Here is a 17,685-nt window from a genome sequence, read left to right as displayed (position 1 = left end):
GTGAGGGCACACAGCACTTTGGCGCTAACCCTGTTACATCAGCCCACAAAAGGGTGAGAGGTAGAGAGAGGGAGATAAAAACCCTGCCCTTCTTCTCAACCCTAGTGTAAGTGTGTGCTGTGGGAGAAAGGGTCCAAAAGTGGCAGGAGAGGTGTGTGTGCGTGTGTGAGTTTTTGTTTTGGAGGTCGGGGGGGATGCAGCAAGAAAGCGGTACTTATCACATTCATAGATCTGGGGGTTGATTTAAAAACCCCGTTATATAATACTCTTTTCCAGCTCAACTCTTGCATTCTCATTGCAACTCACTGCACAGCGCAGGAATGAGATCTGTATAGAAAAAAAATCTTTTAAAATATGCAACTTTGTACTTTCAATGGACTCAGGTCAGGAGGGATGCATGATGCCTAATGAATAAATCAGAGTCCTTTTCCTCCCCGTTTTTTTTATTCAATCCCTTCTTGCTTCTTTTCAAGCTATTTTGTCATGTTATTGACAAAATAGGGTCACTGATTGATAGTGATCTGATTAAGAAATTTATGTAAGCAGGCCGACTGAAACAACAGCTCCAGGACAGCAGCGTTACAATATAACCAAATTAATTACATCTCATGACTGCAGCCCTAAAAACTCAATTTCTTCACTGATCCAACACTTGTCTGTCATATATGCTGAAAAGCAAAAGCAACTGCTTGCAACAACTGCTGCACTGTGTGCATGGAATCTGACAGTGGCTGGGTATCAAAACCTCAAGGCTTCTTTAATCCAACTAGAATGTGTCTATAGTTTACCAAAAAAGCATCAAGCACTAATAGTTGAAATGCCTACTCTGACCCTTTTAGAAGCTTGAATAAAATATGATTGTATTGAAAATATGCTGTATCACCACTTAAAAAAAATGCTTAACAACTTTACCCTAAGGTGGTGTAGATTTACATTTATGTGTCCCACTACAGTGCTATCAAGACTCCTGGAAGCTTTGCTGATCCTGCTGCTGTCAGTCAGATTAGATGAGTCATAATTCACTCCATTCTACAGATTTAACAAGGTGGCATAACAGAGCCTCCTTTCTGATTATTCTGTACTTCCACTTTTCTCTCCCTTCCTCGTCAGCTGCCACCCCTGCTCCTGGCATCAACACGGGCTGGTTATGTAAGACCTGTTTATAACACCAGTTCTCCCTTTCTTGTTATCCATGTCCCGCCTTTCCAGCCTGACACCTTAGTGAGTGGCAAAGTCATCGTGCTGCATATTGGAGGGCTTCATAGGCATACTCGTGCCACCGCCCAGCTTTTAACCACAGCGACCGTCCTTTTGAATCTACAACGAGACTGTCTGATAAGAGGTCAAAATGAAAGTGAAATTTACTTACACATGTGTGTGTGTGTTCAACTCGCTGTACAGCTAACAAGCCAAGTAAAGTCTAATATGTATCCAGTGACTTTAACAACCAAAAGATCATTTTCTAACAGACTGGATAGAATTAGTAAAATAGTTAAACTTCCATAAGCTATAAACTGGAAGATAAAAAGAGAATCCCCTACACAGTTTGTAGTTAGAAAAGAGCCGGTACGTTGATGACGCTAATGCCTATAAACTCACTTTCCAGAATCCTTTTACAGCTTTCCAAGAGGTAGCTGTAAAGTGGAACACGAACTGAGCAGAAGGGGGGGGGTAGGTGGGGGGGGGGGGGGGGGGGGGGGGGCTGAGGGAAGTGGTGTGCCACAACAACTTTTAAGCTGAGTGGTGGCACCTGTTTGCTCCTGTGACAGTGAGAGATCTGAGGTCATGAAGAAAGAAGAAAGTGTTGAGTAGATGGATGGTGGACTGGGAGGGGCATAGCTTCCACACTTCGCTTACATAACACACACTCTGAAGGCTGTTTTTGGAATAAGCTTTCTAACCTCTAAGTATATCCTGGAGTAAGTGCGCGCGTGTTAATGGCATGTGCAGATGAGCATTGAGGAATGTAGTTTTACGCTATGATATAATATGTGTGCCAACTGTCTTCTAAAGTTACAATAGCAGTGACAGAGTACTGAACAACAACCTAAAAAATGTGCACATACGTGCTGCAACACATGTCATCTAGGACAAGATGATCTAAGCAGGTTTAGCTTATTTATGTCAAATGTAAATAACTAATATCTTTTGTTGTGTCAATAATTACCAGACTTTACTTATTTTAAGCCTATTTTTGTGCTCTTGTGCAATACTCAATTTAATGTGAGGTGCGATATCTGGTGGGTTTTTTTTTTTTTTTTTTGCTGCTGGAACAGTGGAATTTCCCCATTGTGGGATCACTGAAGTCTTATCTTATCTCTTACCCAACACTTGGCAAAAATTCAGTATGTTATCTTGTGTTTAAAAACAATCACCAAACTACAGGTTTTATATAAGCTTTTGTTGTTACTTCAAGTACTGTATTGCAAAAGAGGAAATAGGATTCTAAACATCAGTAAGTGAGCACATTACAGGTGTCAGGGATGGTTTACACTAATAGCTGTACGTGCCTTTGAGAGATGATGTGTTATGCAAACCACAATAAAATTATTTTTAATAAGCAATGCTTATCTAACCTTCAAATGTATGTTCCATTTGCATTAAAACCAATTCTTGATAAGTGTGCAGGGTGAGATTTCCAGTTTTTGAAGCTTGGTTTTGGACTGTACTAACATGGATGGTATTTAGCCCAGCTATGGCTATAATTGTTTTATGTAATGAAAGACATTTTACATGTACAAGGACAAAACAAGACAATTTGTGCCATTGCCTAAAGCTGCAGCCTTCTCTTAGCCCCAAATTAAAGTCTTCGAGCATATTTGTGGCTGTGACTAGACAGCCCAACAAATTCAGTTAGGAAGCAACAAAATGATAAATAAGAAAGGTGTGAATCCTGCAACTTCGCTCATGAGTCAACTGATGTTCCTGCATGTGGGGTCATGATGAAATCATTAATCATTACGCCCAGCACATAAACAACTCTGGCAAGTGAAGAAATTGTGTTTCGTTTATTGGGTTAAACGTTTACATTGTGCAAAACTCAAACCAGTAAAAGAGTTCAATTCTGATCCGTTTCTTTTTGTGTTCACTAATAGAAGTCTCCTCCAGGGCTGCCATATAAAGTCCACTTCTAGGCTACATATGATCTCATTCGGCATCCAACTAACAACTCTATCTCTCTCTCTTGAAGTTGCTTATTCTCAGATGTTTTGTTGGCTAGACTATGGCCCGGGATGACCTCAAAACTAACTGACTGCTTGGAGAAATCTGTGGGCATGTTTTTGTCCTGCTTTTCATTTAAACAACAAGAACCCTTTTGTCCTCAAAAGGGGACAGGCAACCAGTCGTTATGTAAGACAGGGAAATGTGATGCATCTGCTGATATGTTGTAAAGTCACTCTGAAGCATTCATGATCCTTGAAAAAAGCTCACTTGTTCCTGTATAATGCCAAAGGAAGGGTAAAAAACACCTGACCGAAATTCTGAAAAAAGTAGCTTCACTATAATAGTGCATTGTTCTCATATGAAGTCTTCAGCTTATCAATTTCACTCAGTTTTTTCCGCCAACAAATGTAAAAATGGAAAACAGCCTTGTCACAGTTGGAGTCAGATATACAGTATGAATTCAGAGATTTTCAGAGGCAGATTATACAACAGCTGTGACTAACAGCTATTATTTTCAACCTAATCACCCTTTAATATTCTGATATTAGTGGTTGACAGCTCTAATATACATTTACAATCAAGAAAACAAGAAAGAAACTTTGCACACAAAAGATAAATGGCAAGTGCAACTTTTGATGCCACAGCCTATTTTTCAGAGAAAAACACATCTACATCAGCCCAGCCCTATCAATCAATCAGCAAATGAAATGACAGCTCAAATCACCTAGTCAGATGTGTGGATATAACCCTAGGTATAGGAAGTGGCATTTCCTCAGGAAAAAGTACAAAACGACTGAAATCTTTTGTATTGCTCCACCAAGGGTTGTGTTTCTTATTGCCCTCTTTAGACTAGCAAAGCATGACCTAATTAAAAGGCCGGCTGCAATGTTAGGCCTACCCAGGGCTTCATTCATCCAGTTAGGCAGGCAACAGCTTATGTAACAGGAGGCATGTGAGTGCCTTTGTGTACACTCTGGGAAGTCAGGCCATGTCAGGTAATGACACTATGCAAATAAGAGACTATTATGCAACGGGCCTGTTTATGCAAGACAACACACAAGAGCACGCACACACAAACCACAAAACCAGAAAATACACTCACAGATGAAAGACAGCTCACAAGCATGCATACAGACACAGACAGACAGACAGACAGACAGACACACACACACACAGCACCCTGCTAAGGTGAAATAATGCAGTTGCAAACACAGCAGCTCTCTCCTCTCTTAACCTGCTTGTTGTGAGGGTTGCAAAGAGTAAGCGTTGCTATAGCAATACCTAGCTGGCTCTGAGAAGGTGATGACGTGCTTGCCTGCACAGCTTGGACCTCTCCCTGCAGACCACTGTTCCCCTTCCTATATTACTTCCCTTTTTCATCTATTCATTGCACAAACTCAATCTCACTTTTATCACAACTCACACATTCTATAAATGTAAACTTGGCATGATGCTTTCTGTCCACAATTGGGAAGTCTAGCTTTATTTCCTTTCTGCAAGCCAATCTTGTTCACTTCATTATTTTCTTTTGACAGCAGTGGAGGTCCAGGCAATGAGTAAACGTCTTACTAAGAGACACCTTAGCTTTCAATGCCTGAGAAAACATCTACTTGTTGAAAGGCTGCTCATGCCTCTTTGAAGCAATTGGGTTTAGTATTACAATTTAATTGCAGGTTACGCATGTGAAAGTTGGACCTAATTAACACTTAACTCTTAGCACCCACCCTCCCCTGCAGCATTACTGCTGTTTAGTCTTGAACTCAAGAAACCGCTCCTTACCTGGATGACTGTGTTTCCACCTTCCAGCAGAGCAATAGCTAACAGTATGCTCTCCTGGAATATCCTGTCACTGGTAGCGTTCATGATGAGGTCAATGACCAGGTCTGATGCACCTTCTTTGTCCAAGTGACACTGGACCTCAGCCAAACTCAGCTCCCCTCGACCTCCGACCCCAGAGCTGACAACTATGGTCACAGAAGTACACTAATGTATTAAGATTTCAAAGAGGTTATATAATTAAATGTGCACAATTTATTAGAATTCTGGCAATTTCACTTGCAATTTCACTGTATATATGATCAAAATACCTTCCTTAGCTAATAAAAGGATACTGAGCAATATTGCTAGTGTGTTACTTTGTCCACTATTACTGTAAGTTTTTCAGAATATAGGCAAGAGCAGATGCAAATCAGATATTGCTAGCAGAGGTCCACACTTATCAATCACTCCCATGCTCAGTGATCAAACAGGACTTGTTTCATAATTACTGATAGCTGTTCCCGCCAGCTGGAGAAACAGCCAATCAGAGTAAGTTGGTTAAGAATGGCATTTTCATACTAAGTTAACTAGCTAGCCAGCTAAATTCAAAAAATAATTGAATAAAAAAAACAAACAAACAATAACCCTGATCTCTGAATTGGATAACATGACGCTAATGTCAGGCAGAATGAATCAATGGAAAAGCAGACTGAGGGGGTAGGTTTTTATACTACCAAGAAAAACAGACATGTACAGAAAACAAAACCATATAAACAATTGTATTTAGAATTTGAACATTTTTAACTTTTTATCTAAACATGGCGCATATGCTTCCTGATGAAAAGAATTCAGGTAGCTTAGAAATTGCACATATTTTTACCAGGATGTATTTTTTTCCAGAAAGCAAAGCCGTCATAATAATCTGAGAAATGCTACTACCACTGGAATGTACCGTACAAATGGTGGGTTTAATCCTTATAGGTGATGCCAGGAGTTGGTAATAGGTGTTTTTGTTGCCATAGGACACAAATAACAATACAATAAAAGTCCATAAACCATGGAGGTACTTTAACTCCCACTGCTGCTGCTACTAGCTACTGAAGCCAACCAGCCAACCAGCAGCGAGATGACAACACCCATCAGAGCCATCACTGGCTGGGTGAGCCTCTGAATATACAACACATCCATTCTACACAGAGCTTGGCTCTCGAGTCGCCTGGCAACAACATGGCCTACGTTATGTTTAGGGGAGAGTCAGTATGCTGTGTAGCAGATTGCAATCTGGGAGCTCAAAAGGAGTACAAAGGTCATGGCTGTAAATCCCCCACCAATATGAAAACTTTATTGAACAATGAATCATCTCTGTGAAGAGAGACACAGTGACTAAATAGCATGAATAAATGCCAGTTACAAACCATCTAAAAAACTTGCAAATCCCATTCTTGATTTTGATACTTTTAACGCAATGCACATATGTACAAAATGCTTCCAAAGGTTGTAAACTAAGATAGTTTGGTCCAAGTGGGCGTTTTGTGTTTACTGCAACTCAGTGGAAACTCGTCACAATGACTATTCTTTGTAGTCTGTGTAAAGGAGAAACAAACAGATCCAGCACGAAAGGAACCTCCATATAATTTGGAAACAATTTCTGAGACACTCATTGAGTGATTTCAACTTATTGAAAATATTTAATATGTGATTGACTTGTTGTTTACTTGTACTTGTTTACCCAGTACTATTTAACTTACTGGCAAAACTGGTTAGAACCAAAATGTGGAAGCGATTTTCTTTACAGTAAAACTTAAACTTACACACCTTATCGCTGTAAAAGGCAAACCTCTATCTTCAGTCTAAGAAGACTATCATGAACATCATCATTCCACTTCTGCTTTGTAGTGATGTCTGAATGTAATGAGCACACTTGATAAATTAACATACGTTTTTTTAAAATATCTTTTGTAACTAGTTCTATTATTGTCGATAATTACAGCTTTTAAATGTTATTATACGTAACGTAACGGTTTTCTGGTTGCTATATCGCAGTGTTAATTTTTTTTAATATCATGACCCAATTTCCGAAAGTAAATAATTGCAAAAACCATGTCACGTTTATGGCTCTGGCTCATATAAACACTGTCATATAAAAACTGTTGTACACACCTGTAGGCGATTTTCCCTGTGATCCAGGAGTAATTGGGCCGTTGCTGAAGGTTGTGAGGCTATCTCTCCTTTGGCCAGGTTTGACATTCCCATAGTATCGATTGACCAAGATCTGTCGCAGAGCTTCTCCCTAACAGAGAGAATAGATGTTAGGAGATGAAGTTCAATTATAGGTATGTCACACAAACAGAGCTGAATAAAAAGTTAGTAAAAAAACATAACAATTACAATAAATCAAACTAAGAGGTATAGGTCTAAGTTTCTGAAAACAGAAGCCTCTTCAGAAAAATATTTTTGAATAAAAATGTAATAAAAGACAAACAAAGGAAAATATACAAAACAAAAATTGCCACAGCCTTTCAACATGTACTTGTGTAGTACATAGTACTTGTCACCATCTTCATATTTGACCCTTAACCTCTGGCCACCAGTCTTTAATGCACAAATGCAACACGGTGCCCTCTTCCATCCCAATATACTGTACACTGACATTCAGTGTTTCCCCTAGTTTATTGTAGCTACCAGAGCACACTCAGCTACATGTTCCCTCATGTTGGTTAAAAACAGCACAAGTCAGAGAACGGCAGATCCTCCTAAGTAAATGTCGAGCTGTTCAACTGGTTATGTGCCACATATGTTACATATCATATAACTGATGGGGAGGTGAGTGAGTGCCAGTGCCATGCAGCAGTGCGACTGTGAGGACATCACAACAGTCAGCCAGTTGACAACCATCAGTAAGATGGGGGGGGCTTTAACCAGACCACAGCAAACCAAACTCAGTACCTACCCTCGTTTGATCCTCCAGTTGTTTCTGTGGCTGGTTGGGATCAAGCTCCTTAAAGGTGAGGTATATTAGCAGAAAGCATCAAAATAAGAAATAAATAAATAAATAAAAAGGTTGGAAAGAAAAATTTGAAAAGAAATGAGACAAAGGGTGTTAATACGGTGCAAATTAGTTACTTCAAGAGCATGCACAAAACCTTGTTCAAATTAGATCATGCAGTTAAGGGGGAAGTGGTTAGGTCAGGAAAGATGTGAGGTTGAGTCAAAGTCATGCAAGGCTGTGGAGGAGGACATGATATTCATTCTAAGACATCATGTACCCACTTAATTATTTTGAAAATATGAAACATCCAAAATGTCATATCTTGACCATTTTTTCTAAATTTATAAAAACTCGTAGGCTATGCAGGATAATAGAGAGTTTGAAATCCCATAGTGTTGGCCGTCACTTTACAGTTATATTTGCAAATGTGCCACTATAACTTACATTACAGCTGCCAAAAGGGGAGAAACATAAGTCATAATGATGGAGCCATGAGCGACTGACACACACGATAAGCAGCAATCCCGCATGGGAAAACACCTGATTCAGGTCATAAAATCCCAACACCACACAAAAGAATGGTCAGAAAATTGTTCTTTGCTCAAAACGCAAGATGTGAAATCAAAAATGAACAAAAGGGGCAAGAGTGTTGCAAGTGAATTTAATGTATTGAAAATTTGATTTGAAATGTAAAAAATAAAACATTTATCCCTATTAATCTACACACAACAACCCATATCATGACAGAGTGTAGCCATACAAAAAAAAAACCTAATGTATTAAAAAATTACAGCATTGGTCACTGGGTTAGAAGATCTCTACACATGGAGAACCATATATCAGCAGAACTATTTCAATGAGGCCTTAATAGAAGAGTGGTTTGACAGAAACCACAATATGTTTGGAGTTTTGCCAAACAGCATGTAAAGGTCTGTGAGAACACGAGGAAAAGGATCTGGTCTGATGACCCAAACAAAAACTATGTCTATGAAAATCTTAGAGTGCATAACACTTGAGAATAGGGTGAAAGGTGAAGTTTTAGCACAACAATTATCCAAAGCATGGAGCGAAGATGATGCTGAAGTGATTTCAGGGCATGTCACTGACTGTCCCTGACTGGCCCAGCTAAAGAACGGAAGACAGACCTGAAGATGAAGTTCATGGCCTACCATCCAATCTGAAGAAGCTTGAGAGTATCTCCCAGAAGAATGGGATAAACTCCCTAAATACAGGGGGGCACAGCTTGTTGCGACTTACTGGATAAGACCTAAGCTGCCAAATGGGCTTCTCCACAGAATTAGGGGTGTCATGTAGAGTGATTTCAATTTTATATTGCTATCAAAAAATCATTATGGGTTATTGTCTGTTGACTGTTGGGACACATTTTTCCAAACTTGAAATACATACACAAAGGAATGAGGTGCCTAAAATGAAGATGGAGTCATTGCTATTCAATTTTCTGATGTTGGACTGAGCACATGTATAATGCATGAAGTTAGTATATAAATATGGCAAATGAGCTATGCTCAGCAGTGACCCATATTAATGGGCAAGGGGGCAATATGGGTCTTAAACACACCTCAGCAGGGACGTCAGGCTCAGGTGGAGGTGCCAGCTGATTGGAAATAAAAGGATGATGTTAGTTAAAGGTAGAAGATGTCAAATTTGTTAGGTTGCTCCTGCCTCCGAAGAGAACCACGCTCTAAAAGCTCTATCTAATGACACACCCCCTGCCTGCTCTTTACTGATGCATAGTTTGTCTGTAATAGGCTTTTTACTGCTCAGTAAGATTGTCCGTCACATGCAAAAAGGCACATCATAAGTGTGCATAGCCTAAAGAGCCAAGGGCAGTGAGAAAGCATACTGAAAACATGTTGCTGATAATGGATTGTGTTATGTTACGTTTACATTAATCTGGCTCAATAGTGCAGCATGGATGATAAGAAGCTGTAGCAGGAAAGCAGAAGCTCTGTGCACAACAGTGTTCACCACATTATAGACCAATGCTTCAATGTGGTGCATTTAGTATTCTGTGGTTCCCTTTTAACCTTCTGCTGTAAAGTGTTGGTGCCTGTCCGCTACATGACACCACCTTAATATTATAATCTATATGAATTTAGGTTTCCCTCCAAAATCATAGTAAACAGCACAAGTAATGTTGGTACAGAAAATTCAACGTGGTGTGAAATTACGGCCAAATAAAATCCAGTTTTAAAAACTTTATGTTTTGACGTATTTGCTGGCAGGTCAGTCTTAAAAACAAAGTCAAAAACAAACAAAAAGAACTTGTTTCTTGGAATAAGAATATTAAAAACTTAGATACCCATGAAATGTACTTCCTTAAAAACATTGTAAGAACATTTTTATGGTAGTCTACAGCACAACCAAGTTGATAAAGTAACAATACACACACTGACTGCAGCAAGTTAAACTGCAAACATACAGTCTATTGTAACTTAGGCTAATGTGTCTCTGTAGCCTAGTCATGCTGGTTTAAGATGATTAATTGTGCAACTGGACAGGAATTTCCCTATATCAAGCCTCCTTTTGCGTCAACACATTGATTTCCACTGAAAAAAGGCACTACTGAACATCCAGCTCTAACATTTTCTAGCTATGTTAGGAATTTAACCACTGCTTTTAACAGTGGAACAAAACAACTGCCATAAGCATAATCTGACCTAATCAGCTACGGTCAACCCTATTTTGGCAATTTTCTTGTGTATACAAAGATGCACCAGCTGGCTGGTTTGACCCTATAATTGTCTGCATCAGTTCCATTTATTATGCTTCCGAGAATGTGTGATAAAACCTCCATAGAGAAGAAGCCAGACATAATGAGATTCAGGGCACATTTAAGGCAGAGGAAGGGAGGAGGTCATATGATTTCACTGACTAGAAAAGTATGTTGCCACAAGTCAAACCACCCCTTACATTGGAATAAAAATTACTTTGACAATTAACCCATATCCCAAAGTGGCCAGAATGTGGGCAGTGCTTCACCTCATTTCACTGGAAACTTAAAGGAAATGGACCATTCATAATTCTCGAAATAAGTCTACAAGGCACAGGCCAGACTTAAGGTTTTGTATAACTCTCTGGTACTCTGCCCTTTAACAGAGGCAGACCACAGACAATTAACAGGTGTTGTCTTGGCTAAAGTGCAGACTCACCACAAAGCGAAACCCCAACTTTCCCATGCTCTCCCTCTCTACCCAGCGTTACCTAGATTGAGCTGCACCACTGCAACGAAAACACATCCCTGCTGCACTTTTATTGCCAATTACCACTGAAGGTCACACATCAGAGGAGAGCTTAAAATTCTAGGAAAACAGAAAAAAAAAAAAAAGAAAATTGTTGGCACTTATGTAACTGCTGCCTGAACGCTGGCTGGAGTCCAACAAATGTGCAGCATTTAGAAAGGGAAACTAGGACAGCGCTACATGTGGTTGATGAATGTCTGCAGCCCCCCCTGTTGACTCAGAAATATAACAGTAGGCCTCAGTCTCCTGAATTTTTCCACAATGGCAGGCAGAAAGATTAAGTGGGACAAGCCAAATCTACCTGAAGTGGCTTGGCAATATTTTTGAGAGGCTGTGAAGTGAAGAAGAAAAAAGCATAGGTGACAAGTGTTAAAAAGGAAAACAACAAAAACAACAACAACAAAAGTGATATCTGTAAAACGGAGTGACCCTTACTTCATGTATGGGTTACATATTCAGTTGTACTCTCAGCCAATCGTAATACATCACCAAAATAAGGCAGAGACTTCGTCAGATCCATTTAACCTCTCAATCTTACAAAGATGTTCGTATGTAAACTATGTGAAAGGAACGCATGTATTAAATGATATGATCAGGCCTGACAATGAGGATGGGATGCTTGTCACATATACTTTTTCCCCTGGTTTGAATTTTCTATTTCTGGGTGAATGAGATAACCCCTGCAAATGGCTTCACTGTCACTTCACTGCTCTCTTCTCACTGACTCTGGATACGCACTATCCAGTGCACAGATTGGGGCATGCACAATTGTAGGGAGGGTTGTCCAGCTGATAGTGAAACTGACAGCTACATTCACTCGTGGAGACCTTTGGGTGGAAACTGGGAAGGGGGGGTGTTGGGGATAGATCAGAGAGTAATAGTAGGCTTAACACGGGTTATATAACAGATATCATAGCGGTTTGTCTTGCTGCTGAGGGGAAGCTGGAGTTTTGGCCTGCCTGTCTTTTCATGTGAATGGTATCCTCACACATGCTGCCAGCTGTCAACAAGGGCACAGTGTGCGCGAATGAGTGACATACAGCATGAGCTGGGGGTTTCAGAGTGTGCGTACTTCAGATACTGTATATGGGGGGAGTCGTCGAAACAAGGCACTTGTCTCTGTGAAGCGTAGCCCTGTTTATGGAAGCTGGGGGTTTCCATTGCTACAGTGCCAAGAGGCAAGTACAGAGGGGCAGGGAAGCGGAGGGAAAAAAAGACGGACAGAGACATAGCAGAATTTACAGACCAAATGAGGGCATAGTGCTTCCTGGCAACTTTGGAAAGACCCGTTCTGACAATTTCTCCATTTCCCAACTAACAACATTGTTCACTTCCCTCCTGCACACCACGCTATAATCTAGTCACTGTTGATAAAGTGGCTAGATTACAGTCAGACTGTTATTCACTCTTCAGTATTGCTTTCCTGCTGGCACTGATTCTCCTGCTCTGACAGTGTGTACTTTCAGTTTTGATAAATTTTCTGATTTCAGGAGCAGCCACGTTTAGGCTAAAAATAGGCTGTAAATATCAAGAAGTGCTGTGGCAAACAAAGTTAGTTAAACAGTCCCAGATCAAGATCATTGCTTGCTTTTTAAGGGTCGTTTAACCACGTCACACACTCCTCATCGGTGGATGGAGTTTTTCATTTGTCCTGAACGTGAATCTCTTGACCTACAAGCAGAGTGTGTGGCTTTATTTATAGAATTCTAGGACTTGTCTAAAACAGCTGCCAAGATAAGGTATTAAATGAACCTTGAGTTTTACTGTAGAGGTTTAATAAAACAACTAAGAATGAATGAAGAAGAATGAACTTTGACTTCAAAGCAACACTTTTGCGAAGTCCTTTAAGTGCAGTTTACACTTAGCTTACGTGACAACTTCATTTGCTAATAAACTTTTTGTGGTATGGTTGTTCTAACAAGCAAGTGAAATGTGAGTTGAGACCATTTCATCAAATTTGTGTAGTACATTTCTAAACAAAAATGGGGGCCTGTTGGCTCAACGGGTAAAGCATCAGGTTGGGATGCAGAAGGTCGTGGGATTAAATCAAACCCCACCATGTGTGGCTCTGCACAGCCATCAAGGGCCACCTTGGTGCCGGTCCCGTAACCCAGACAAAATCGGAGGGTTGCGGCAGGACGGGCACCCGGTGTAAAAAAATCATGCCAAATCAATGTGCGGAACAAGGTCCGCACATTGATTTGGCATGTACAAGCTGAAAGCCGTTGATTTTTGACGTTTCTAAACAAAAAAGTATTGACAGCTTAATGAAAAAAGTACAGTTGCCCATAGATATAAAATTTAAATTGTAATGATTAAAAAACAAATTCAGACGCTGAATTTAAGAAAAGGTTTACATGAAAATAAAACTTATAATTTGAAAAAATAAACTTATAAGCTTTTTTACATTATTTGAGAATTTGTTTTAGATATCAGTGACTGCAGTAGTTTTGTGAAAAATTAAAAACATGTTTGTGTGGAATTGTCTCACACCAATCAGCATGTCAGATATGGTTCATGTATTCATAACCTACATACTGTAATTTCTGTGACACTCCATTCACAATCACTCCCATAAGACCACAGATCATTGTCATATACGTATTTTTCCTGCTGCACAAATTCTGGCCCCCAGTGTTATGAGCCATTTGATGGATTATCCAATCTATATATACACACACACCTGCTCTTGTAACAACAGTAATGAACTTATGCTACGCTCTCTCTCACCAAGATACATATAAAGGGGATGTTTAGAATGTAGATTGAGTGACCAGAAAAATAGCAACAGCTTTGTTTATATAAAGCACTGAAACACTATCACCCCCTGAAATAGCACATTACCATGTTCCATTTTTTAAATTAATGCTACTAGATAGGTTGTTAGTTGATGTAGTATGATTCCACAGTCAGTTTGGATGTAGTTACCAGTGGTAACACTTATTCTGAGCAAAAAAAACTAACATTTGGAATAAAGTAAAATAATACACAATTTAACAATTAGTTTTTAATTACCATGAAGAAGCGTCTAAAATTGCATTTAGGTTATATTTTTAAAATCATAATAATGGATTTCAGTAAGGACAGATTTTTAATCACTCTCTTCATATTTTGAAATTTTCTGGGCACTCTGTAGACACTACTAACTGTTTTCTATCCCTGTGATTTCATTGATAGTCAGATCTGTTTCTTGATCCCTTAAACAAATCAGAACATTATATGGTGTGACTCAAAAGGTGCTAGTGTCTTTAATGACACTAGTTTAATTCTAAAAGCCACCATAGTCATTTGGACTTAAAAGAAAAAAAGACAGGGAAAAAAACGCCCAACCAAAATTCCAGTGATGTTCAATTTGTGATGTGCAAGGTGATGTTAAGAATAAATAATACTATGGTGTTATAAGCAGACTCTTATATAAAGCTAAAGAAGTAATAAACTCACATGTGTAATTGGTTGGTTAAAAGGCAGTAACATTGTTTGGCTGTATTCTGTAAATCGAATTCCAATAATAATAATAATAATAATAATAATAATAATAATAATAATAATAATAATAATAATAATAATAGTGAGTAATTACAAGGCCATACACAGGAATGACAAACAAACATAATGTGAGGTGGACATGCTAGTACTGGACTACATTTTCACACAAAACTCTCTTAATAAGCACACAACAGGAATGGATCTAGTAAGCTACTGACGGGCGCCACAGATGAAAATGTGTTGCTACAAACTACGCTCGCAGCACAAGCACGTCTACACTGTTAGTGGGAGACAAAGCAAAGGTATATCACAATAGTAAGTAAAGTGATCGACCTCAGCCACATCCATTTCATCATCAAAGGCAATCAGCTGCAAGAGAGAAAAGTATAGGGGGCAGAGAGTTAGTAGAGCTAGATTAGTGAGTTAAAGCTTAGTATCTGCAGACATGGAGCATGTCAAGTTAGTGGGGACAGTGAAAAGAGAGCCTGTTAATCTGACACCCTTCCACCTGCATGTTTTATTGTTTTAAAGGATGGAAATCAGAAATCATACTAAGCTAGTCTGCCACTAATCAGCAGATAAAAAGGTTTGTTAACCGCTGTTTTTACTTTGGACATATTCCTCCATTCCTTCTCACAAAAAATAGCTCAAATTTGCTGTACTTTGTAAGCCACAAATCAACCAAACGTGTGGTTTGCATTGTGTCTTTGTCTGTTTGGGCTTTGCGGACTACTTCATATGGGGCTTAGAAACATTAACTTCGATATGTCTCTGATTGCAAGATACAGATGCAATTGAGCTAATAGGACTTTGTTACATTTTTTATGACATTCAAGAACCTCTAATCCTGTTGATCAGTGTGAATCCTAAATCCCAATTTCATGAAAAGTGTTCCTAAAAAATGAAACATTAAATAGTCCATTTAGGATAATTAGGTTATAGCCATTATAGAAAAAGTCTGAAAACTGAGGGGAAAAAAAGGTCTTTAGCCTCCACAATGCTCTACAGGCTCAATCTGCTGTCATCACAAAACATTTTAAGCATTTCCCACCAAAATATTGAGCATTGTTGTCATCCTTCAGTTAGAAAACAAGCTGAAAGACGATCATTTAATAGTTTAGGTGAATAGGTGTGTCCATTTAATTTAAAGTCATTAGCAGCCAATGAATGTATAATGGTAACGTTAGCGAGTTTAAGCATGCTGTTAATAGTATTATAAATGTTGATATTTGTTACCGGTCATCCAGACCGGCTGTTTGCTTAAGTGTATTTGGGAAGAAAGCAATGAGGGATATTTTCTGTCTATGACAGTTTGTCAAACATAAAACGGAACAGTGAATATTCACAAACTGTCATAAATTTGCATTGATATCAAATAAAATACTTAATGTACCGCATGTAAGTCTCATTTGTATTCAGCATGCTAGGCAACGAAATAAATTGCAGCCTCCTGTTTTAGTTTATTGCTTTTAATCTTATGTCTAGCAGTAAGTTGGGTGAAGGAGGAGTAGTGAATCTTGAGATGTAAAGAAAGTGGGTTTTTCTTTTTATGTGTGGGTGAATCTTGGGCATAAATACAAGCTGATGATGAGAAACAGAAACATAGGGGGTACATACCTTCTCCCCATAGCCACGGTCTTTTGTCATCATTTCCCTCAGTGTCTGCAGTACTTTGATGCACAGGCGCTCTTCATTCTCTTCCAGCAGCTGTTTAGTGTGTTTAATGAGCCTGACGAAGAGAACAAAAAGAAAAGTTAGCGCATACGCGAATGGGCCAAGGAAGGCAATTGTTCTCCAACCACCTAACCAGTGTGATAATCACACCAAACTATTTTGGCTGATTTCTATCAGGATGTGATTTTCTTATTGCTCAAAACAGGCAATTTTAAAGATGAGTGCCTAAACATGTTTAAATAAGCCGAGTGTAAATAAAAATGACCAATAGTACAAGTAGTGACATTTAGCAGGGAACATGGAAAGCTACTCTTACCGTGCCAGATGTTGTAAGCAATTTTCCAGTATTTGTGAACGTTGGCACACTTTTACATGATCTGCTGTACTACACAGAGGCACTGTAGCAGTAAGATAACCCGATCAACACCTCTCTGTGTCGAGCCAGTTCTCTGTAATCCAATCTGAGCTCTGATTAGCCCCAACATAACAACAAGTTCTTTTTTGTGTGTGTTTGGGTTTTACAGCACGTTTATCTGTCTTCTAGGAAAAGGCTTAAAATCTACAAATTCAGCTAAGTGACTAAGCTGTACTTGAGGAAAGTCCCTTAATAGTGCTCTGACCTTTGCTGTTGGACATTTAAACTCACTTTGATATGAACCCTCCACTTTCACATTTCTTTCGAGCTTCTGTGTTCTCAGGGAAGAGCAGCTCTGGACGATGCAGGACATCCACCAGCACTGAGAGTTCCGCTTGGACCAGTGGCCTTAGACGGTCCTCTAATGCTGACACTATGTCCTACAGAGACATACTGTCAGAGGTTAGACGTGACACGAAACACTACGCAGCAGTGTTAATTTTGGCAATGAAAACTAAGAATGTCATAAAAAAAGAGAGGACTCCAAATTTTCAAAATGAGAATTAGATCAAAAAATGTATTACATTTTTAACAAAAAAATTATAATAAAACTCAAATATAATGTGAAAGACTAAAGAAGGGACATGAAACAATGGCTTTCTTAATGCAAAACCTTATTTAACCACCTGCCCACTCTCGATTAATAAATTTTAAATTTTTTCTGTCATGCCCAGTCTTCATTTGAAGGTCGATTTAGACGCTCGGCCTGTTAGATGACAGTTAATGAGAAGCATCTTTAATGTACATTCAAAAACGTTCTGTCTCTGTCGTCTGGCATGATCAGTTCTTTGATTAAATGTGTTTATAAACCTAATTTATTTACAGTCCACTGAGAATTAGAAAAGTGGATGAAACAAATTATTAGCTTCTCCTCTAAACCTGACCACAGAGAAGTATTTTAGTTAAATGGCAGAGAGCGTAGCTTCTGAATCATT

The 17,685-nt window shown here is 39.0% G+C and overlaps 1 protein-coding gene across 16 annotated transcripts in view; it reads right to left on the bottom strand.

Moving 5' to 3' along the window:
* The window catches only part of itpr1b (inositol 1,4,5-trisphosphate receptor, type 1b), a 75,114-nt gene that overhangs the window by 27,349 nt on the left and 30,080 nt on the right, over positions 1–17,685 (bottom strand). For 5 of the 16 annotated variants that reach the window (XM_067505584.1, XM_067505587.1, XM_067505590.1 and 2 more), the window contains 8 exons: positions 16,982–17,130; positions 16,279–16,390; positions 14,995–15,030; positions 11,477–11,506; positions 9,492–9,527; positions 7,874–7,921; positions 7,084–7,213; positions 4,945–5,129 (listed from right to left, as the gene is read on the bottom strand). In XM_067505584.1, coding sequence (XP_067361685.1) covers positions 4,945–5,129; positions 7,084–7,213; positions 7,874–7,921; positions 9,492–9,527; positions 11,477–11,506; positions 14,995–15,030; positions 16,279–16,390; positions 16,982–17,130 — 726 coding nt within the window. The remainder of the gene's footprint in view (positions 1–4,944; positions 5,130–7,083; positions 7,214–7,873; positions 7,922–9,491; positions 9,528–11,476; positions 11,507–14,994; positions 15,031–16,278; positions 16,391–16,981; positions 17,131–17,685) is intronic. The other 11 variants (XM_067505596.1, XM_067505599.1, XM_067505598.1 and 8 more) reach the window with 6 other exon arrangements.

The sequence above is a fragment of the Channa argus genome, chromosome 5 (assembly GCF_033026475.1).
Source record: "Channa argus isolate prfri chromosome 5, Channa argus male v1.0, whole genome shotgun sequence".
Taxonomy (NCBI): Eukaryota; Metazoa; Chordata; class Actinopteri; order Anabantiformes; family Channidae; genus Channa; species Channa argus.
Note: the sequence above shows the minus strand (reverse complement) of the source record. Positions and strands in the feature narration are given on the sequence as shown.